At 36.6% G+C, this 24,923-nt stretch overlaps 1 protein-coding gene across 4 annotated transcripts in view; it reads left to right on the top strand.

Moving 5' to 3' along the window:
- Nucleotides 1-24,923, top strand: part of MAP4K3 (mitogen-activated protein kinase kinase kinase kinase 3) — a 193,825-nt gene that overhangs the window by 103,412 nt on the left and 65,490 nt on the right. For all 4 annotated transcript variants that reach the window (XM_019942766.3, XM_019942767.3, XM_019942768.3 and 1 more), the window contains 8 exons: nucleotides 6,086-6,141; nucleotides 6,731-6,778; nucleotides 9,803-9,845; nucleotides 11,373-11,445; nucleotides 23,284-23,415; nucleotides 23,613-23,675; nucleotides 23,761-23,842; nucleotides 23,944-24,054. In XM_019942766.3, coding sequence (XP_019798325.1) covers nucleotides 6,086-6,141; nucleotides 6,731-6,778; nucleotides 9,803-9,845; nucleotides 11,373-11,445; nucleotides 23,284-23,415; nucleotides 23,613-23,675; nucleotides 23,761-23,842; nucleotides 23,944-24,054 — 608 coding nt within the window. The remainder of the gene's footprint in view (nucleotides 1-6,085; nucleotides 6,142-6,730; nucleotides 6,779-9,802; nucleotides 9,846-11,372; nucleotides 11,446-23,283; nucleotides 23,416-23,612; nucleotides 23,676-23,760; nucleotides 23,843-23,943; nucleotides 24,055-24,923) is intronic.

A 24,923-nucleotide genomic window follows, 5' to 3' on the forward strand; every position in this document is an offset into this window, starting at 1 on the left:
AAAATCCTCAACATAGTACTAGCAAACAAAATCCAACAACACATTAAAAGGATCATACACCATGATCAAGTGGGATTTATCCCAGGGATGCAAGGTTTCTTCAATATACACAAATCAATCAATGTGATACACCACATTAACAAATTGAAGAATAAAAACCTACTGATCATCTCAATAGATGCAGAAAAAGCTTTTGACAAAATTTAACACACATTTATGATTAAAACTCGCCAGAGGGCTTCCCTGGTGGCGCAGTGGTTAAGAATCTGTCTGCCAATGCAGGGCACACGGGTTTGAGCCCTGGTCCGGGAAGATCCCACATGCCACGGAGCAACTAAGCCTGTGTGCTACAACTACTGAGCCTGCACTCTAGAGCCTGCAAGCCACAAGTACTGAAGCCCACGTACCACAGCTACTGAAGCCCACACACCTAGAGCCCGTGCTCCACCACAATGAGAAGCCTGTGCACCACAACAAAGAGTAGCCCCGGCTCGCCACAAGTAGAGAAAGCCCGCATGCAGCAATGAAGACCCAGTTCAGCCAAAAACAAATAAATAAGTAAATGTATTAAAAAAAAAAAATACTCTCCAGAAAGTGGGCATAGAGGGAACCTACATCAACATAATAAAGGCCCATATATGACAGACCCACGGCAACCATCATTCTCAATGGTGAAAAACTGAAAGCATTTACTCTAAAATCAGGAACAAGACAAGGATGTCCACTCTCACCACTCTTATTCAACATAGTTTTGGAAGCCCTAGCCACAGTAATCAGAAGAAAAAGAAATAAAAGGAATTCGACTTGGAAAAGAAGTAAAACTTTCACTGCTTGCAGATGACATGGTACTATACATAGAAAATGCTAAAGATGACACCAGAAAACTACTAGAGCTAATCAATGAATTTGGTAAAGTTACAGGATACAAAATTAATGCACAGAAATCTCTTGCATTCCTATACACTAACAACGAAAGATCAGAAAGAAATTAAGGAAACAATCCCATTCACCATTGCAGCAAAAAGAATAAAATATCTAGGAATAAATCTACCTAAGGAGGTAAAAGACCTGTACTCAGAAAACTATAAGACACTGATGAAAGAAATCAAAGATGAGACAAACAGATGGAGAGATATACCATGTTCTTGGATTGGAAGAATCAATATTGTGAAAATGACTATACTACCCAAAGCAGTCTACAGATTCAGTGCAATCCCTATCAAATTACCAATGGCATTTTTTATGGAACTAGAACAAAAAATCTTAAAATTTGTATGGAGACACAAAAGACCCCGAATAGCCAAAGCAATCTTGAGGAAAATAAAACGGAGCTGGGGCTTCCCCGGTGGCGCAGTGGTTGAGAGTCCGCCTGCCGATGCAGGGGACATGGGTTCGTGCCCCGGTCTGGAAGATCCCACATGCCGCAGAGCGGCTAGGCCCGTGAGCCATGGCCACTGAGCCTGCGCATCCGGAGCCTGTGCTCCGCAACAGGAGAGGCCACAACAGTGAGAGGCCCAAGTACTGAAAAAAAAAACGGAGCTGGAGGAATCAGACTCCCTGACTTCAGACTATACTACAAAGCTACAGTAATCAAGACAGTATGGTACTGGCACAAAACAGAAATATAGACCAGTGAAACAGGATAGAAAGCCCAGAGATGAACCCACACACCTATGGTCAACTAATCTATGACAAAGGAGGCAAGAAAAACAAAAAAAAGTTATTTTCTGAGAATATTTTTTTTAGGTGTGTGGCTATTCTTCATATTTGAGAAAATTTTCCTTTTTATTAATGACATTTTGATTTCAAAGTTTTAGTGAAAATTGAGAAATATTTGTCATCATTTTGCATTGCAGAACATACACGGTATTTCTGGAAGCTTGTTATAAATTCAAAAAGCTGTTTTCCCCTTTTTTTGTCTTCATTTGGACTAATTTCTCTACTATTGTTTCCACACTTACTGATTTAATTTCCTTCTTCCTGAAGATTTTTTCAGCTAGGCCTCTAGTGGTAAACTCTCAGTCTTTGATCCTCATTCTTAAATGATAGTTTAAGTGGGCATAGGCACATTTTCTCCGTTGACAGGTATTTTTGTTAGCATTTCGAAGATGCTGTACTATTGTCTTCTAGTTTCTGTAGTTCTTGGTACTTTCTGCTGACTTGATCCTTTACAGGTAATCTTCCTTTCTTTGTAATTGCTTTTAAGATTTTTCTCTTTATTTCTGGTGCTTCTAGTATCTAAATGTAGATTTACTTTCCCTGCTTGGGACTTGAAGTGCTTATGTCCAAGATTTTAGTTCTTTTTTCAAGTCTGACAATGATCAATTATTATCCCTTCAAATATTTTCTCCTTCAGGTTCTCTGATCTCTCCTTCTAGAATTTCAGTTCGATGTACGTTAGCTCTCCATGTCTCTTAAAGTGAGCTTCATTTTTCCACTTTTTAATCCCTCAGAGCACTGAGGGTACTCGTAACCATCTTCCAGTTCACTGATTGTACACCTAATTTGGTGACCATATTTTTCATTTCTAGAAATTGTTTGGTTCTATTTCACATCTCTTTCCATTTTTTGTCTTATTCTTTCCTTGTAATTTTTCATCCCTTCTTTTATATCTTTAGTTTATTTAAGCATACTTATTTTTTAGTCTTAGATTGTCTGGTAATCCCATCAGATATACATGATTGGTCTTAGGTGTCTGATTCTGCTTTCTTCATTAAGAAGCAAGAAAGCCAATTTAGTTACAGAGATAGGTTGTCATGATTGTTATTCCATTTCATCCCTCTGATGGAAGTAACATAGTGATATGAATCTGTTAGTACTGATTTGTTTATACAGCAACTGGGTCAGTGGAAGAAATAATTTCGTATTAACTTGGATGCTCTCAAACATGCATGCTAAGAATATACAGGCTTATATGCAGCCCCAAACCCTGTCTTTCTCTGTATGCACACCTCTGATTGCACCCAGGTTTCTACCAGATAACCTCCTCATGGCAACGTATACTCCTCTTTGGCTGTAGTCTACACTGCTGTCTACTTGCATCACCATATAAAACATATACCTCCATTTCTCTCTGTGTGTGTCTCTTTCCTCCTCTCCTCTCTCTCTTTCATCATGTTGTCATTCTATGGGGAGTAGAATAAATATCCTGGATTACCTTATTTGGTGAAAGACAAGTTCTACTTTTCTAATTACCACAGTGCTTGTGGGTTTTTGTTTGTTTCTTTGCTGGTGTATACAAACCAAATTTGATCCATCATGCAAAAATTTTTTTGATTAAAGCCTCCTTTTTAAAATTATTTCCACTTATTTATAAAGTACCATTAAGCCAAATTTTATATTTTCTCTTACGTCCATCATTTACTCCAAATGATTGTTTTAAATTTAACTCTCCTGAAAGGAGAACTATATTAGTTATCTATTGCTGTATAACAATGATCTTAAAATTTGTCATCTTAAAACAAACATTTATTATCTCAGTTACTAAGGGTCAGGAATTCAAGAATGGTTTAATTGGATGATTTCCCTTGCAGGACAGGGCAAAACATGCATAAGACATTTGGTCCATGCCAAAAATCCTTGAAATTTGGTCCTGTCCAGAATGTCCATGAGCATATTTGGTTCATGCCACATGGTTTTGGACAGGACCAGATATCAAGGATCTTTTGGCATGGACCCAATGTCTTATGGACATTTTGGGCAGGACCAAATATGAACAAATATCAAGAGCCTTTTGGTGTGGACCAAAAGTTTTAGGGAGGTTTGGGGCAGGACCAAATGTCTGCGAACTGGATGATTCTAGCTCATGGTCACTCGTGAGGGTGCAGTCAAGCTCTTGGCTGGAACTGTAGTCATCTGAAGGCTTGACTAAGGTTGGAGGATTTGCTTTCAAGATGATTCACTTACATAGCTATTGGCAGGAGGTCTCAATTCCTTGCCACAAGGATCTCGCTATAGGACAGCTTGAGTGTCTTCACAGGATGGCAGCTGGCTTCTGCCAGAGGAAATGATGCCAGAGAGCAAGGAGGAAGCCATAAAACCTTTTATGATGTAGTCTCAGAATTTGCATTCTGTTACTACCACCACAATTTGTTCTTTAAAAGCAAGTCATTTCTGTCCAGCCCACACTCAGGAAGGGAATTAAGTTCCAGCTCTTGAGGGGGATGTATTAGAGAATTCATGGACATATTTTGACCACGAGGGTGAGGGCAGCAGGGCAACTTTTGACTTTACATTTTTTCATGAGTTCCTTCTCCTCTCCTTCCGTTTACTTTTTCTTTGAGAACTAACATTAGAACCTTTTATTGTTCCAACATAATAGATTTTTTGTCTGTATTTTTCACTGAACATTTTTCTTTCTGTTTAATATTGTCCTTTAACAACTTTATGCATTGTTATATCATTTATGGTGAATTTTTTTTCTCATTTGTTTCATAATTTTGAGATCATCTTCAGGGGGAATTCCATATGGCTTTTGAGAGTGTGTCCTTCCGACAGTGTTGGATTTTTTTTTCCCTGGGACCCCAGTGACCTCATTGTTTTCTATATATATTTGAACCCTAAACCTGAGTGAAGAAGAGGCCTTTTAAATTCTAAGAGGAAACATTTTTTCTCCTGTCCAGATCCCAGGCCGTGACACACAAATCCCTAGTCATCTGCTGCTAGTCCACTATTTTAATGAGGGTGTAGCCCTTTAAGGATTCTGGTTTTATGTGGGTGTTTGTTTTAACTCTTCTTCTACAGAGCTGTAACCTTTTCTTCTGTGCCCATGTAGGGGATAAAACTAAAGCCCTAGCTTACTAAGATTGGCCTTCCCCTAAGAGACAACTAGACTATTTGTCATTTTTACCATTCTGTTTTACATTTTCGTTTTTGCGTTTGGCTTCTGGACAAGTCTCTGACTGTTTATGAGCTTAGCTAGGCATTTAAAAGATTATTTAAAATTTTTTTTCCTGGTGTTAACTTTCAGGGTTTTCAGGTTATCTTATTTGCTGTATTGTGGGAACACACATCTCAAGAAGGCCTACCTTACTGGATGAGAGTAGGCTTACAAGCCACGGAAGTTAGTTTCTATATGGTTTATCCTCATTTAAACTTAGTCTTGTCCCCGAAAGAATCTAAGTGAAATAGATTTCTCTCTTCCACCATTGTAAAATACAAGTACTCTGAACTACGCATCTTTACAAAGCTGTCAAGTTTAGGTAAATGGGAGATCGCTGTCTAGCACGTGATTTCATGGTTGGAATTTGATTCAGTTTCTAGAATAGTTTTTCCTGCCTAACTTAACTTCTTTATTCTAAAGTGATTTAATAGCGAGAAAGAGAAAACTATTTAAATGTTTTTCATAAGTCGAAAGATGTGCACAGAGGAAATATTCAAATATTATATGGTTAAGCTATGTATATTGATATGGAAAGATGTCCATGATAAGTGAAGAGGCAAGTTTCAGAATTGTATGTGTAATATGATTCCATTTATGTTTATGTGTTTGTGCACTACATACCTGTACTATATAAAACATGTATGCATTGAGTCATCTGGTAGACTATAGGCCAAACTATTGGTATTGTTTATTATTGAGTAATACTGGTTTGGATAAGGAAAAGACCTGTCTCTGTTGATTGGAATTTTTTTATATTGAACATGTATTAATTTTATATCTATAAAGCTAATAATTTTAGGGGAAAAGTATTGATTTTTAACCTAGTCAATGTTACATGTCAGTTTTTTTAAAAAGCTTTAATAAAAACTAGCTAAACGTCTTGGCCATGCTTTCTTTCTTTTAACATTTAAGAGGTAATATGATCAGGTGTAAACATGAAAATGTAATTAATTTCAGTGACTATTTCAATGTTTTATTCATTCCACAAACACTGAATAGCTTTTCCATGCCAGGCACTGTTCTAAACACTGGGGATACAATAAGCAAATCAGATTTTTTAAAATTCCTTCCCTCATGAAGCTTACTTTTTAGTAGAATTTAAGTATATTAAGTCTATTGCTTAGTGGAACTTGTAATCTTTGTCTCTTATTGAAAAACATACTTTGACTAATTTTATTAACATTAATTTTTTTCCTCTTATAGTAACGGGACCTCTGTCAGAACTGCAAATTGCATATGTTAGCAGAGAAACACTACAGGTAAATTCAATGTTAATTAAAAAGTAATGTTCTTTATTAAATTAAATGTTTAATTATTGTGCATTACCTGTTAAGCAGAGTAAGGATTTAAATATTCTAGTTTGGTAAACTCTTGAATTTAATACATTTCAAAGTTGTGTAGTAAACTCAAATTATATTTGCAAATAAACACGTTAAAGCTTCAGTATCATAATGTACCTCCTAAAATTTAAGCACTATGGATTGGTTATTTATTTTTATGTTCCTCTTAATACCAAAGAAAAGCTTGAAAATTAAGCATTCTTATGGGATTGAAACTCATTCTGATACAAATTGGATATTTACTTTTAAAAAGTTATTTCAAACTATTTGCAGAGTTTAGTGAAAATTATTTCTCTTAGGAAAATTAGTGGTTCAGACTGAGCTCCGCCTCTCATTTTCTCGATTCTTTTATCTTTTCGGATACTCTGGTAAAATAAAATGATTATCACTAGTGCTTTCTGTGATGAGTAAATAAATAAGACAGAATACTACTCATTGATGACTTTAAATCCCAAAGGGTGTTCTGTAGTAAAGTCTTGTTAATTTTTCTTTTTTTTTGAAACTCCAGGGATTATACTATCTTCACAGTAAAGGAAAAATGCACAGGGATATAAAGGTATATATCATATGTTTACCTAATGGCCCTCTCTTCATTTTTAAATATTCTGACCCCAAACTGTTGAGCAAAATTGTATCAGTTATTCTGTTTGATGAATTTGTTATCTTAATATGTTACTATAATAAAATTGAGTGATACTTTGAAGGGTTTATTAATTTTTTTAAAGCAACTCTATTGAGATACAGTTCACATACAATAAAATTCACCCTTTTAAAGTGTACAATTGTGGATTCATGTTTTAATAACACATTTTAGCTTATTTGTAGTTATTTATTTATATAATGCAAATTAGGTCCATAGCTTCCATTAAGTTACAGTCTTTAGGAAGTTTCATGCTTTGAATATTGTAGTAAACTTTGGCAATCTTAAGGAACTGTCATTAATAATGTATAAAAATGGATAAACTAAGCCTTGACCTTTTCTGCTGGTCTTTAACTGGCAGAGGAGAGCAGGTACACGGGCCATGCTGTGGTAAACCACCCCTATCCTGGGACTCTGAGGTTGTTTCCAAAGATACTGCCGTCTTCCCAGCCTGGATATTTTCTCTGTTGTTTATTTTTTCTTTTCTTTTCTTCTTCCTCATTCATCTTACCTCCTGCTTTTTCTTTCCCCCTTTTGTTTTCTCTAACATAAAGGTTCTAACCCTTTTTTGCAGGGGATGTGGGTGTGGGAATCATGTGCTCTTTGAGTCTGATGAAAGCCATGGACTCTCTCCTCCAAAAATGCTCTTGTGCACATGCCTTCAAATTTTGCATGAAATTTCAGTGGACTCTCAGATCACCTGCTGAGATCCTCTACCCTAAGTATTGTTCATAAACCACTTAAAAGACATAAGCAAAGAGCCTTGGATTCAAAGGTGGGAGAGATCCTAAGAAGATAAGTGTATCAAGAAAGATTCTGTGTCATTGGCACTTAAATGATCTGGAAGGATTGATAGATTTTTGTCAGAAATGGAAGTTGGAATGCCTTCTAAGCAGAAGGAACAGTGTGAGCAAAGATACAGAGGTCAGAAAGTGTGGGGTCATTTTAGGGGGTATAAAGGCTGTACCATGTAATTGAAGAGAAGAGAATGTAGGAGAGTGATAAGAGATGGTGTTGGCCAGGAGGTTTGGTGCTCCACTATGCAAGAACTCGTGCGCTGGACTTCAGAGTTTGGGCCTAATTGGATAGATTCTAGCCATCACCACTATTTCTACCCTGTCTAAGCCACCATTATATTATATCTCACCTGGACTTCTGGACTAGCCTTCTAACTGGTTTCCCTGCTCCCATTCTTGAGTGATCCTACAGTCAGTTCTCTACCTCACACCAAAGTGACCTTTGTAAATCAGATCTTGTCACTCTCCTGCTTATAAACCACGGTTGGCTTCCCACCATACTCAGTACAGTATTCAGATGTTTTTACCGTGGCCATTAAGGTTATGCATGATCTGGCCCCTGCTTTCCTCTCCGACCTCATTTCATACTCTTCTTCGTTTTACTCATTCTGTTCTAGGCACACTAAACTTGGAGTTCCTGGAATATGTTGAGTTCATTCTGGTTCCAGGACTTTGTATTTGCTGTTACCTCTTTCTGGAATGTTCTTCTAGATTTTGGCATGACTCTGCACCCTCTCTTCAACTAGATCTCTGCTTAAATATCCCTGCCTTAGGGAGGCCTTCCCTTCCTGCTTTATCTTCAGAGTGCTTATCTCTACCTGGCTTTGAATCATTTATTGGTTCATTCATTCGTGTGTGTGTGTGTGTGTGTGTGTGTGTGTGTGTGTGTGTGTGTATTTGTTTTTAGATTTTCTTTCTCTCCTGCTTAGATGTAAACTCCTTGAGAGCTGGAACTTTTTCATTACTATAACCCCAGAGCTTCAAGTAGCATCTGGTTGCTAGTAGTCTCAGGGAGAGAGGGATGAATGGACACCTAGATGGATGGATGGAAGAATGCATTATAAGTGCAGGTGACATGATATAAACTGTAATTTAGAAAAATTAATCTGGAGCTGGGGAAAGACCAAACTGAAGACTCTGGCAGAAGTCTAGATAGCTAGGGCCTAATTCAAGTTGAAATCCCTACTCTAGTTTCTTTTTCCTTTTTCTCATTTCTCCCGTTACTCCTTAGAGTTGCAGTAATATCAAGGGGTGCAGGTTTGGGTTATTTCTTCCTCTTTTGGGGGCTGGAAGGGGCTTCCTAGTATTTGTTACCCCGACCTTATACTTACAAAATTGATTGCATCCTGAACCATAGCGGATTACTTTTGCTTCCTCATTTAAAAGTTGCCCAGAGGCGGGACAGGGGTGGGGAGCCTGTAGTACCTTTGAGAGGCAGTATTTCTACCTCCTCCAAAAGCTCTCAGTTTTTTGAAGATGAAGTCATTATTATCACCTTCTTCTTTGAGCTTAGGTCAAGAAGCAAAAGTGGATAAAAATGCTGCTAGGTCATGCAAACAGGTGACATTTTAATTCTGTGGGACTGTGCCTAGTTGTTTATGTATTGAATGGCCCCATACTCTGGGCAGAGACACATTAGGATGGACAGCCCCACAGACTAAGTAGTAAGGTTCAGTCTTACACATTAGCATTGGTTCAACTGATGTTAAGTACCTAGAAAGGGAGATGTGTTTTGGTGGATTTGGACAGGAAATGGCAATGAAGTTTAACATGTAATTCAAGGAACTGAATAATGCCATTGTAAGGTAACAGTTTAGTATAGTGACAGCGCTTAATCAGTAAGAAAATAGCATTCAGATTAAAACTAATATGCCACTTTCATAATAACATTCATATTATTTTAATAGCAGCTTTTTGCAAGGCAGAACATTATGTAGGGATAGTCAAATTGCCTAAAAAGTGGACAGTAAATTTTCCTATGAATGTAATGGTTTAACATTTTAATTGGGCCTACTATAAATCGTCAGTGTTTCTAGGGTTAAGCCTGCCACTTGTGATTATTTTAAATATATATATTTAATCTTCTATATGTGCTTTCTGATAAAATGTTTCCTACTTTAACTAAAATGTTCTCACTTTGAAGGGAGCTAACATTCTGTTAACGGATAATGGTCATGTGAAATTAGGTAAGTAAATTTTAATTTCGTCACTTGCACAAATTTATTCCAAAACATAGTAAGTTTATGTTTTCCTCTCCAGGACTAGGTTTCCCCTCCCTCAGCAGCATCTATATATCTTTAGGTGGAAATCTCACTGCGGGACATGACATATGTAATCTCTCTGTATCTATTTCTTCTTCTCTTAAGTGGGGATAAAGTCTATCCTTCACATGGGACAGATTCATTATAAAGATATAGTGAAATAATATCCCTTAAAAATTCTTTCACCTCTAACCCTAGGAGTGGGACTTCTAGTAAGAAATCTATACGAGATTACCTTGTGACCAAAAAATAAGGCAAACAAACAAAAGTCAAAAACTCAGTAATGCAAAAAATCCTACCTGCTTACACAAGCTTTTAAAATGAAACACTGTATTAGTTATATAAGAACGTAATTTAGATGCTGAATCGTGCTTTATTTGAAACTGTAACTTTTATTTTGTAACTTTTGATTGTCAAGTTATTAAAATAGTTCAATACCTAAATAATAACTTAATCTGAAAGTTTAAGACAGGAAACATGTACAGTATAGTAACTTTATAAACAAAGTTATGTCTGTTAGATATTAAATGAAGTATTTAATAACAAATATGAAAATTATTTTGAACTACATATCACTATAAAATCAAAATTCAAGCAAATATTTATCTTCTAAAAATATGATTAAACTATTTTGACCTATAGCCTATAATAGGGACTAATCAGATTTAAAAGTATCATAATTTACGTATAATAAAATTTTCCTAAGCTACCTCTAAATATGAGAAAAGCAGTTATCTAACTGTTGATGGCTTAGTGAACAGTTTCCATCTGCAATTTAAAATTTGTGTCAATATTATGTGCCTTACTCAAAGGCATCCTATGTATAATATGTCTTAGTTTATAAAGATTTAGAAATCATCATTAAAAAAACTAGAAAATATTAGAACTCAATATACTTAAAAAATAGCAACATAAAAATAAACTGACATAAAAATAAATTTCTTGATAGTGATTGTTATTGGTATTAGAATATATTGCTAAGGTAAGATTTTGGGGAATATTCTGTTTGTCTTTTCACGGTAGATAGATTTACCAATAGAGATTTTGTTTTTTTTAATGTCAGTTGTTATGTATCTGGCAGGAAGTGAATGGAATGTATTCCTACTTAAGGTCCCTTCCAGTGATTTTCCTTGAATTTCAGGTCCTGGGAATTAGAAATTATAACATTAAATCTGGCAGGTTAGATTCTCTCAGTTGTCTCTTCCTCATCAAAATTATTTGATCTTGACTTTTGTTGTCATTTGATTCATGTGGGGATGTATGGGAATCCATTTGGCTATCATACGCACTATTTTGTGATATTTTAATGCTAGTCCATTAGAGTTACAAATTTTAATGTGATGTTTGAGAATATCTCATTTCTGTGAAATTAATTTAATGGAAATAATTATATGTTACTTTTAAATAATTTTACTTTATTTTATTTTCTAAACGTGTCTCTTTTTTTAATAGCTGATTTTGGAGTGTCTGCTCAGATAACAGCTACAATTGCCAAACGGAAGTCTTTCATTGGTACACCATATTGGTAATTGTATTTTAATTGATAATTTAACTTTTTGTTTTTCTATCATTATTGTATGCAGTGTTTATTAAAAAATAGACTGAATGGTCAAAATTATTAGGACTAAAACAGATTAAGGAAGTCAGCAACAGGCTAAGTAATTTAGGCATATATACTTTTGGATGAATTACAATACATAGCCATAGAATATTCTCCATACTATTTTTTTTTTTTTAACATCTTTATTGGGGTATAATTGCTTTACAATGGTGTGTTAGTTTCTGCTTTATAACAAAGTGAATCAGTCATACATAAACATATGTTCCCATATGTCTTCCCTGTTGCGTCTCCCTCCCTCCCACCCTCCCCATCCCACCCCTCCAGGCTGTCACAAAGCACCGAGCCAATATCCCTGTGCCATGCGGCTGCTTCCCACTAGCTATCTACCTTACTGCACTACCATATGACCCAGCAATCCCACTACTGGGCATATACCCTGAGAAAACCAAAATTCAAAAAGAGTCATGTACCAAAATGTTCATTGCAGCTCTATTTACAATAGCCCGGAGATGGAAACAACCTAAGTGCCCGTCATCGGATGAATGGATAAAGAAGAAGTGGCACATATATACAATGGAATATTACTCAGCCATAAAAAGAAACGAAATTGAGCTATTTGTAATGAGGTGGATAGACCTAGAGTCTGTCATACAGAGTGAAGTAAGTCAGAAAGAAAAAGACAAATACCGTATGCTAACACATATATATGGAATTTAAGAAAAAAATGTCATGAAGAACCTAGGGGTAAAGCAGGAATAAAGACGCAGACCTCTTAGAGAACGGACTTGAGGTTATGGGGAGGGGGAAGGGTGAGCTGTGACAGGGCGAGAGAGAGTCATGGGCATATACACTCCATACTATTTTTTATTATGTGGAAAGGGCTTCAAAGATTGATATGCTTTTAGGAACCTTGATATAGTTCCAGTTTTGCCCAAAAAAAAACCCAACTCCTGGTCCTACACATATTACATGTATTTTCACAGATTAGTCTGTATTCTGACGAATTTTTTAACATTATCTTATTCACAGTATTCCCTAGCTCAAAACTTTTTGACATATCTTGGTTGCACACAAGATCAAGTACATATTTCTTGGCATTTGGAGTCTTCCAGTGTCTGGCCTCTGTCTGCCTCATTAACTTTATTTTTTTTTAATTAATTTATTTTATTTATTTATTTTTGGCTGTGTTGGGTCTTCGTTGCTGTGCACGGGCTTTCTCTAGTTGCTGCGAGTGGGGGCTGCTCTTCTTTTTGGTCCATGGGCTTCTCATTGCGGTGGCTTCTCTTGTTGCAGAGCACAGGCTCTAGGCACGGGCTTCAGTAGTTGTGGCGCGTGGGCTTAGTTGCTTCGCGTCATGTGGGATCCTCCCAGACTAGGGATCGAACCCGTGTCCCCTGCATTGGCAGGCGGATTCTTAACCACTGCACCACCTGGCAAGTCCCTGCCTCATTAACTTTAAGTTCTACTAGTTGCCTCCACAGACCTTCCTCTCTAGCCATGTTTTTGTCTGCTGGGTGTTCTTTGATCATTGTATACAAACTATCTTATTCATGCATTTATTTGTTCAATAAATGTTTTTACCACTTACTATGTGCCAGATATGCTGTTAGTCATTGTGCATATAGTGGTGGATAGGTATAGAGCTTTTTAGCACACATGATTCCCTTGAAGTAAGGGCACTCTGGAAATCTTAACATTCTTCAGCTTAAGTGCTACCATTCCTCCCCCAGTGCCCTCCTGATCTGCCTCCTCAGCAGTGGGATAGCACTAATCTAGATGACTTCTTTTCATGTTTAAGATATGATGTATACCATTTTTGATATTTGTCTTTTTATCAAACAGGTACATACTTTAAAAGTCAAATACTGCTAAAGAGACAGATAAATTCTTCTAGTTGTGTCTTCTGCCATCTGTAGCATTGTTATTATTTATAGGCTTTTTGTTACAATAGGTGAAGATTTTATTAATAGTTCTCATCATTCAGTCTTCTTATCCTTTCAATGTACTTGCTGAGTCAATTATTATACTACTTTACACTTAACTGTCTTTAAAATTTTTTCTTATATCGAATAATTCTTTTATTTGCTTAGTTTGTATTTTTTATCCTTGGCCAAGACTTCCATACCTCCCCATATTCTGCAGTCTGAAAGATGCCTCTATATAATTTTCCAAGCCATAAATAGTCCTGATTTGGGGAGGTTTTATTTGCTTTGTTTTAATTTGTTTTGTTTTGTTTTTATTAAAGTTAAGTCTTCCTGGGGTCCTCCTCCCTCCTATTCCAATCTGAAATGTTTATTTTCTAGGATTTTTCCATAGCTTCGCCTTGGGAATTCATTTCCTGGAATCCAGGTCTTCTTCCTCCTTCATAAATTTCTCCCTCTCTCACGTTTTGATAAATTCCTGAGAAATTTGAGGGGTAAAAATTTTTGAGACTCTGCATGTCTAGTCTCACACACACACGATTGATAATTTGGATGAATATGGCATTCTAGGTTGGAATTTTTGAAGCATTGCTCTAGTGTCTTTTCTCTGATGTTGATGGGAACTGTGGTGCCATTATGACACATGATTTTTATTTTTAACATCTTTATTTGAGTATAATTGCTTTACAATGTTCTATTAGTTTCTGCTGTATAACAAAGTGAATCAGCTATACGTTTACATGTATCCCCATATCCCCTCCTTCTTGCATCTCCCTCCCACCCCTCTAGGTGGTCACAAAGGACCGAGCTGATCTCCCTGTGCTATGCAGCTGCTTCCCACTAGCTATCTATTTTACATTTGGAAGTGTACACATGTCAGTGGTACTCTCTCACTTTGTCCCAGCTTACCCTTCCCCCCGCCATGTCCTCAAGTCCATTCTCTATGTCTGCGTCTTTATTCCTATCCTGCCCCTAGGCTCATCAGAACCATTTTGTTTTTTTAGATTCCATATAAATGTGTTAGCATATGGTATTTGTTTTTCTCTTTCTGACTTACTTCACTCTGTATGACAGACTCTAGGTCCATCCACCTCACTACAAATAGTTCAATTTCGTTTCTTTTTATGGCTGAGTAATATTCCATTGTATATATCTGTCACATCTTCTTTATCCATTCATCTGTCAATGGACACTTAGGTTGCTTCCATGTCCTGGCTATTGTAAATAGTGCTACAGTGAACATTGTGATACATGTCTCTTTTTGAATTATGGTTTTCTCAGGGTATATGCCCAGTAGTGGGATTGCTGGTCATATGGTAGTTCTATTTTAGTTTTTTAAGGAACCTCCATACTGTTTTCCATATCAGTGGCTGTATCAATTTCCATTCCCACCAACAGTCCAAGAGGATTCCCTTTTCTCCACACCCTCTCCAGCATTTATTGTTTGTAGATTTTTTGATGATGGCCATTCTGACAGGTGTGAGGTGATACCTTATTGTAGTTTTGATTTCCATTTCTCTAATGATTAGTGATGTTGAGCATCCTTTCATGTGTTTGTTGGCAATCTGTATATCTTCTTTGGAGAAATGTCTATTTAGGTCTTCTGGCCATTTTTGGATTGGGTTGTTTGTTGTTTTGACATTGAGTTTCATGAGCTGCCTTGTATTTTTGGAGATTAATCCTTTGTCAGTTGCTTCATTTGCAAATATTTTCTCCCATTCTGCGGGTTGTCTTTTCGTCTTTTTTATGGTCCCCTTTGCTATGCAAAAGCTTTTAAGTTTCATTAGGTTCTGTTTGTTTATTTTTATTTCCATTTCTCTAAGAGGTAGGTCAGAAAGGATCTTGCTGTAATTTATGTCATAGAATGTTCTGCCTATGTTTTCCTCTAAGAGTTTTATAGTGTCCAGTCTTACATTTAGGTCTTTCATCCATTTTGAGTTTATTTTTGTGTACGGTGTTAGGGAGTGTTCTAATATCATTCTTTTACATGTAGCTGTCCAGTTTTCCCAGCACCACTTATTGAAGTGGCTGTCTTTTCTCCATTGCATACCCTTGCCTCCTGTGTCATAGATTAGTTGACCATAGGTGCGTGGGTTTATCTCTGGGCTTTCTATCCTGTTCCATTGATGTATATTTCTGTTTTTGTGCCAGTACCATACTGTCTTGACTACTGTAGCTTTGTAGTATAGTCTGAAGTTAGGGAGCCTGATTCCTCCAGCTCCATTTTTCTTTCTCAAGATTACTTTGGCTATTCGGGGTCTTTTGTGTTTCCATACAAATTGTGAAATTTTTTGTTCTAGTTCTGTGAAAAATGCCATTAGTAGTTTGATAGGGATTGATTTGAATCTGTAGATTGCTTTGAATAGTAGAGTCATTTTCACAATGTTGATTCTTAATCCAAAAACATGGTATAATCTCTCCATCTGTTTGTATCATCTTTAATTTCTTTCATCAGTGTCTTATAGCTTTCTGCATACAGGTCTTTTGTCTCCTTAGGGAAGGTTTATTCCTAGGTATTTGATTCTTTTTGTTGCAATGGTAAATGAGAGTGTTTCCTTAATTCCTGTTTCAGATTTTTCATCAATAGTATATAGAAATGCAAGAGATTTCTGTGTATTAATTGTGTATCCTGCTACTTTACCAAATTCATGGACTAGCTCTGGTAGTTTTCTGGTAGCATCTTTAGGATTCTCTATGTATAGTATCATGTCATCTGCAAACAGTGACAGTTTTACTTCTTCTTTTCCGATTTGGATTCCTTTTATTTCTTTTTCTTCTCTGATTGCTGTGGCTAAAACTTCCAAAACTATGTTGAATAATAGTGGTGAGAGTGGGCAACCTTGTCTTCTTCCTGATCTTAGTGGAAATGGTTTCAGTTTTTCAGCATTGAGAATGATGTTGGCTGTGGGTTTGTCATATATGGCCCTTATTATGATGAGGTAAGTTCCCTCTGTGTCTACTTTGTGGAGAGTTTTTATCATAAATGTGTGTTGAATTTTGTCAAAAGCTTTTTCTGCATCTGTTGAGATTATCATATGGTTTTTATCCTTCAATTTGTTAATATGGTGTATCACATTGATTTATTTGCATATATTGAAGAATCCTTGCATTCATGGGAGAAACCCCACTTGATCATGGCGTATGATCATTTTAATGTGTTGTTGGATTCTGTTTGCTAATATTTTGTTGAGGATTTTTGCATCTATGTTCATCAGTGATATTGGCCTGTAGTTTTCTTTTTTTGTGATATCTTTGTCTGGTTTTGATATTAGGGTGATGGTGGCCTCGTAGAATGAGTTTGTGAGTGTTCTACCCTCTGCTATATTTTGGAAGAGTTTGAGAAGGATAGGTATTAACTCTTCTCTAAATGTTTGATAGAATTCGCCTGTGAAGCCATCTGGTCCTGAACTATTGTTTGTTGAAGATTTTTCATCGAAGTCTCAATTTCAGTGCTTGTGATTGGTCTGTTTATATTTTCTGTTTCTTCCTGGTTGTCTTGGAAGGTTGTGCTTTTCTAAAAATTTGTCCACTGTTTCCAGGTTGTCCATTTTATTGGCATAGAGTTGCTTGTAGTAGTCCCTTATGATGCTTTGTATTTCTGCAGGGTCTGTTATTACTTCTCCTTTTTCATTTCTAATTCTGTTGATTTGAGTCTTCTCCCTTTTTTTCTTGATGAGTCTGGCTAATGGTTTATCAATTTTGTTTATCTTCTCAAAAACCAGCTTTTGTTTTTATTGATCTTTGGTATTGTTGCCTTCATTTCTTTTTCATTTATTTCTGGTCTTATCTTTATGATTTCTTTCCTTCTGCTAACTTTGGAGTTTTTTTGTTCTTCCTCTAATTGCTTTAGGTGTAAGGTTAGGTTGTTTATTTGAGATTTTTGTTGTTTCTTGAGGTAGGATTGTATTGCTATAAACTTCCCTCTTAGAACTGCTTTTGCTGCATTCCATAAGTTTTGGGTCGTCGTGTTTTCATTGTCATTTGTTTCTAGGTATTTTTTGATTCTCTCTTTTTCTTCCTCAGTGATCTCTTGGTTATTTAGTAGCATATTGTTTAGCCTCCATGTTTTTGTATTTTTTACAGTTTTTTTCCTGTTATTTCTATCTAGTCTCTTAGCATTGTGGTCAGAAAAGATACTTCATATGATTTCAATTTTCTTAAATTTACCGAGGCTTGATTTGTGACCCAAGATATGATCTATCCTGCAGAATGTTCCATGAGCACTTGAGAAGAAAGTATATTCTGTTGTTTTTGGATGGATAGTCCTATAAATATCAATTAAGTCCATCTTGTTTAATATGTCATTTAAAGCTTGTTTTCCTTATTTATTTTCATTTTGGATGATCTGTCCATGGTGAAAGTGGGGTGTTAAAGTCCCCTACTATGAATGTGTTACTGTTGATTTCCCCTTTTCTGGCTGTTAACGTTTTCCTTATGTATTGAGGTGCTCCTATGTTGGGTGCATAAATATTTACAATTGTTAAATCTTCTTCTTGGATTGATCCCTTGGTCATTATGGAGTGTCCTTCTTTGTCTCTTGTAATGGTCTTTATTTTAAAGTCTATTTTGTCTGATATGAGAACTGCTGCTCCAGCTTTCTTTTGATTTCCATTTGCATGGAATATTTTTTTCCATCCCCTCACTTTCAGTCTGTATGTGTCCCTAGGTCTGAGGTGAGTCTCTTGTAGACAGCATATATATGAGTTTTGTTTTTGTATCCATTCAGCCAGTCTGTGTCTTTTGGTTGGAGCATTTAATCCATTTACATTTAAGGAAATTATCGATATATATGTTCCTATTACCATTTTCTTAATTGTTTGGGGTTGTTTTTGTAGGTCTTTTCCTTCTCTTGTGTTTCCTCCCTAGGGACGTTCCTTTAGCATTTGTTGTAGAGCTGGTTTGGTGGTGCTGAATTCTCTTAACTTTTGCTTGTTTGTAAAGGTTTTAATTTCTCTATTGAATCTGAATGAGATCCTTGCTTGGTAGAGTAATTTTGGTTGTAGGTTTTTCCCTTTCATCACTTTAAATATGTCCTGCCACTCCCTTCTGGCTTGCAGAGTTTCTGCTGAAAGATCAGCTGTTAACCTTAAGGGAATTCCCTTGTATGTTATTTGTTGCTTTTCCCTTGCTGCTTTTAATATTTTTTCTTTGTATTTAATTTTTGATAGTTTGATTAATGTATGTCTTGCCATGTTTCTCCATGGATTTATCCTGTAATGGACTCTCTGTGCTTCCTGGACTTGATTGACTACTTCCTTTCCCATATTAGGGGAGTTTTCAACTATAATCTCTTCAAATATTTTCTCAGTCCCTTTCTTTTTCTCTTCTTCTTCTGGGACCCCTATAATTCAAATGTTGGTGCATTTAATGTTGTCCCAGAGGTCTCTGAGACTGTCTTCAATTCTTTTCATTCTTTTTTCTTTATTCTGCTCTGTGGTAGTTATTTCCATATTTTATCTTCCAGGTCCCTTATCTGTTCTTCTGCCTCAATTATCCTGCTATTGATTCCTTCTAGAGAATTTTAATCTCATTTATTGTGTTGTTCATCACTGTTTCTTTGCTCTTTAGTTCTTCTAGATCCGTGTTAAACGTTTCTTGTGTTTTCTGCATTCTATTTCCAAGATTTTGGATCATCTTTACTATCATTACTCTGAATTCTTTTTCAGGTAGACTGCCTGTTTCCTCTTCATTTGTTTGGTGTGGTGGGTTCTTACCTTTCTCCTTCATCTGTTGCGTATTTCTCTGTCTTCTCATTTTGCTTAACTTAATGTGTTTGGGGTCTCCTTTTTGCAGGCTGCGGGTTTGTAGTTACCGTTTTTTTTTGGTGTCTGCCCCCATTGGGTAAGGTTGGTTCAGTGGGTTGTGTAGGCTTCCTGGTGGAGGGGACTGGTGCCTGTGTTCTGGTGGATGAGGCTGGATCTTGTCTTTCTGGTGGGCAGGACCACGTCCGGTGGTGTGTTTTGGGGTGTCTGTGAGCTTATTATTATTTTAGGCAGCCTTTCTGCTAGTAGGTGGGGTTGTGTTCCCATCTTGCTAGTGGTTTGGCATAGGGTGTCCAGCACTGGAGCTTGCAGGTTGTTGAGTTGTTGAGACCTGGGTCTTAGCATTGAAACAGAGATCTCTGAGAGCTCTCGCTGATTGATATTATGTGGGACCAGGAGGTCTCTGGTGGTCCAATGTCCTGAACTTGGCTCTCCCACCTCAGATGCTTAGGCTTGACACCCAGCTGGAGCAGCAAGACCCTGTCAGCCACACAGCCAAGAGGGCTCCGCTCACATCACCTTACTTTTCCCTCTTGCCACTGGACTATGTGTGGACCACCGCCCCATCCTCATCACAGAGGGATGCTTTCATATAGGTAGATGTGGAAGGAATGCGTCACACACTGGTGGAGAGGTGGGGGGGCTGGCAGCTGATGGGCTCCAAAACTGGCTGAAACTGTCGACACATGATATTTGAATGTAACCCCTACCTACTAGAATCTTTTTGATGGTTTGGTATTACATGGTAGTGTACTTCAGAATATTTTTGTTTGTTCTTTTGTCATTTTTACTTTTTTTTTTTTTTGCCGTACGCGGGCCTCTCACTGCTGTGGCCTCTCCCTTTGCGGAGCACAGGCTCCGGACGCGCAGGCTCAGCAGCCATGGCTCACAGGCCCAGCCGCTCTGCGGCATGTGGGATCTTCCCAGACCGGGGCATGAACCCATGTCCCCTGCATCAGCAGGCGGACTCTCAACCACTGCACCACCAGGGAAGCCCTGTCATTTTTACTTTTATTCATTGTACTTGGCATTTGTGCTTTTCAATCAGGATTCGTGCCTTTCAGTTCTGGGAAGTATTCTTGCATTACTTCTTTGATAATTTCTTTGCTTTACTTTTTCCTTCTCTCTCTTTCTGAAACTCATTAGTTATATCTTGGATCACTTGGATTAATCCATTAATTTTCTGTCACTTTTTAAAAGTCATTTTTGTTCTTATTTCTATAAGATTTCCAAAGCTTTTGAGACTCATGCTTTCATGATGGAGGCTTCCCTCAAATGTCTAGTAACCCTTTTCTTCTGGTTTACATTGAAGAGCAAGGCACTTAAAGCTGATTTGTAGCCGTGTGTGCATGGGATGTAGCATGTAAACCCAGTTTTTAGTGTCCTGGAAATGAGTAAGTGAAGGAAGCTGAGGAACTCATTGTTATACACAGACTTCTACTGCTCGCAGCCCCTGCTCCCCTTTGTTCCTGATATGTCTGAGTCTGAAGCCCCTCGTCCAGTTTCTGTTGGTCTTTATCCAGTAGGAATGGGGAAGGAGTAATTGCTGGGCCTTAACAGATGAGAAGAGGAATCTGGTGGACTAACTATTCATTATTTAGACTTGACATTTGCAAATATACCTGTTTTCAACCTCAGGCTTAACTCTGCTTTTGTAAGTTTGTAACCCTAATTTGTCAGCCTTTCTGGGATTCTTAGGGGCTGAGAACCAGCTAGTTGGAACCTAGTCATCAGTAAAGTAGTAACTGACGTACATTAAATTTTACATATTTCTGGGGTTCTTGGCTTGCTAGTTGGTCTTGTCCTCTACACACACTTAGGTTTGTCCTTCCTCCTATTTGCCACATCATTTACTATTATTTCATTTCCAGTCCAAATATGTCTTCTGGATTTTTCAAAGGTGATACGTTTATATTTCTCTTTTTTGTTCTTATTTTTCGGGGTTGATTTCTGAGAGGAATAAGAGCTTAAAGAGCTATCTGTTATTATTTTTAGATACTCTGTCTCCTCAGTTTGATTTTAAACATCTGGAGGAACTCTCATTGAATCTCCAGGGTCTAGCATGATTCTCTACACATGCTTAGTAAATGTTTGTTGATGATAACTGATCTCCAACTGAAGCTTCAGAGATAAAAAACTAATGTCATGCTTCTAATGATAGAGTAGGTAGTATCTTGGGAGCATGTGAAATTGCGAATTAGGCAAAATAATGTTTTGGAACACTCCGACTCTTCAACTCTCTCTAGTATCATGTCTTTCCCACCTAAACTCTAGGGATATAGGATAGAATGGAATCTCTCATTCATTGTGACTAAGGTTGGCAGTTATTCAGTTAATCAAAAAAGTCTGTGGAATTGGCAAATCTCAAAATTAATACACTACACATGTACCTTAAACATTTTATTTCAATTTAAGTATGTGAGTGTACTTTTTTTTTTTTCCCCAATCATTTGATGTAGGACCAAGGCCTTTCCTTTGCGTAGATAACTAGTTAGATGTAAATCATCCACATTTCCTGGTTTGTGTTTCTCTAAAATGCAGCCACATACAAAGCATGTGACTTTTCCAGTCAGGTTTATTGAGGTATAAATTTAGACTCATTAGGTGTACAGTTCTATGAACTTTGAGACACCCTGTGGTAGTGAAAAATGCCACCACAATCCGTGTAAAACATAGGTTCCCATCACCCAGGAAAGTTTCCTTTTGTGCCCTTCTCGTAAATTCTTTTGGCCCGTCTCTAGCCTCTGGCAACACCTGATCTGATTTCTGTCTCTACAGTTTTGCCTTTCCCCCAGTGTCATACAGATGGAATTATGCAGTCTGTAGCCTTCCTAGTCTTTTACAGCTATCATTTTCTTAACCTCATTTGCCAGATTTTTTTGTTTTTTTTGTCTTTAGAAACTTGTCTTTAACAAGTTTTTCTAAAGCATACACTTTAATTTTCATAACAGCTTACTCTTTTTACCTTCACAATAAATTAGTTTTTATTATATTTAATTAGATTATTTATAATAACAAACATAACAAATAAACAGGTTCAGAGATGACTCAGTTGATTGCGGTAAGCACGCAACTTAACTGGCAGGAGTACAAGTGCACTGGGTGGAATCTTTCACTCATATTTTTATAGAGGAAGGGAGAACATCAGCTGCTGTGGCCAGCTAGTTAAGAATATGTCACCAGTGTACTTCCATCCTCTACTGGGGCATTTCCACAGCTGGCTGGACTCTAGCTATCAATAAAGATTAAAAACATTTTAAGACCAAGCATTTAGAAAGTTAGAGGGATTTTTTTTTTTGGTTAACTTACTGACATATTTGACTTTCCTGAAATCATACCAGGAAAACAAACATAACTTGTAAGGCTGCCTGTTTAACTCACACTTTTGATATGTAAGAGTTCAAATGTTTATCTCAAGTAGTTCTTTTCAAAACTACTGCTTAGGATTTGAAATTTTTTATATTTGAAAATCAACATAATTATTTAATGAAATACAAATTTATAGAGGTATAATTAGAATAAGACTACAGTAAAGTTGAAAGAAACAAGAAAAATACTGAATTCAGGTAACTTTCATCTGAATAAATATATATTTTTAAAAGCACTCATTTTTATAACTTTTCACCAACCACTTAAGTTTATAGTAAATGTGAGTTAGGTACTACATGAAGATTCTTGGTGCCCCAATAAATAGTATTGGTCAAGTGAAAACAGTCGGAGGCCAGATTGCAGTTTATTGACGTAAGAAGGAAGAGCTAAAAATGATAAGTTATTTACTACATGTTATGTCTCTGTAGAATTCTGCATGTACAGAGGAAGAGAGAGATTGGGATGTGGACAGATTGGTACATGTCGCTCTGTTATAGTTGTAAATTTTTATAAACCTTTATCGTAAATAGCTTAAAGTAACAAAGGAGAAATCAGGAGGGGCTTGGGATGGAGAGTCTTATGAGATGTTGAGATCTTGGGAAATATGAGCCATTTAAGTACTACATACTTATTTTTCAGATGTCAGGGCCTAAATAGGCCTCAGCTTACATAGTGATGGTGTGCCTCTGATGGGAATAAGAAGGAAAATGCAATAAATAGATTTTTCTTTTCTGGACTATTTCCTTCAGGATGGCTCCAGAAGTCGCAGCCGTTGAGAGGAAAGGCGGGTACAATCAGCTTTGTGATCTCTGGGCAGTGGGGATCACTGCCATAGAACTTGCTGAGCTGCAGCCTCCTATGTTTGACTTACACCCAATGAGGTCAGTGTGTCATAGTTAAAGAATCCTGTGCTTAAATTAAGGTCGCCTCCCCCCCTCCCAGTATTATTTATTATGTCATGAACAAGTAATATTCTTAGTCTTGCTTTACCTTATTTGGGAATTATAGTAATAGAATTAATATTATATATTAAAATATGCAATCTTAAAATGCTGTGTAATGGTTGTTGATTTTTCAGAGCATTATTTCTAATGACAAAAAGCAATTTTCAGCCTCCTAAACTAAAGGATAAAATGAAGTGGTAAGTATTTTTGTGTTATTTACTTTTATAGTCATGAGCAAAAAAATAATTGAAATTTTAAAATCTGATTTTCAAAATTTCTTAGGTCAAATAGTTTTCATCATTTTGTGAAAATGGCACTTACCAAAAATCCAAAAAAAAGACCTACTGCTGAAAAGCTACTACAGGTATTATTTTTGCCCTGAAATATATCTTTTTTCAAAATATAAAATGTCACTCAAACAGACTTCTAATAAGTGTTCTGTACTATGTTATTTTATTTTTATAGCACCCGTTTGTCACACAGCCTTTGACACGGTCTTTGGCAATCGAACTGTTGGATAAAGTGAATAATCCAGATCATTCCACTTACCATGATTTTGATGATGATGATCCTGAGGTAGGAACTGTTTTTACCAAGTAGTATATAACATACATGTATATATGTATGTACATCTGAAAACTCAGTTCTTTTAAGTTCTGAATCTAGTTTAAATCAACTCTTGAGGGAAGATTAGCTCCTTGACTTTGGAAGTCATGAGCTGGATTTTTCCTGTTGACTACTTATAGAGTCTGTTTTCTGAAAATGGCAAAGGCAGAATTATCTAATCTACTTCTTGAAATTACTGTAGTTTTTTTAAAGTAGTCATTTTAGATGAAGTTGCAAATAAATAATCCATTGTAAAAGAGAATGAAAATGGGAAGCACCTACACAAGATGTTAGAATATACATAAAATTTCTGTTCCATTTTCTTCTCAAAAAGAATCCTTGTACAATACTTCATGAGTTATTAGTGGTTAGTAGAAAGTATAGGATTGACTTTGTTAGTGACTATTACCCTAATTGTCTGCTGTAGACGTGTTTAAAAATGAGCCAGTGTAGTTAGAGAATTAAATAACCCTAGTATCATGGGAGCATTGGTATGAGTGGAAGCTTCACTTCGGCTGGCATATGTAACATTCCTAACTCAGCTAATAATTGTGGCACCTAAGATAAACTCAGTATATGTGACATGTCAGAATTCTGTTATTGGGTCTGTAACTGAGCTGGATAGCCTTGAACTTGACTGGCTTTTGGAAGGTTCTTAAAATGGTGTAAATTCCATTGATGATACTGAAGGAATGATAGCTCTCAGTGGTCAGAAAGGTGGTCTCAGATTGTCTTAGGTAAGAGAGAACCTTTCTATCAATTCGTCATTGTTCTAGCTTGTCATCTTTATACAACTATAAATAAGCTACTATCCCTTTGTTTAAAGGTCTGGAAAAGCA

The sequence above is a fragment of the Tursiops truncatus genome, chromosome 14 (genome assembly GCF_011762595.2).
Source record: "Tursiops truncatus isolate mTurTru1 chromosome 14, mTurTru1.mat.Y, whole genome shotgun sequence".
Classification (NCBI taxonomy): Eukaryota; Metazoa; Chordata; class Mammalia; order Artiodactyla; family Delphinidae; genus Tursiops; species Tursiops truncatus.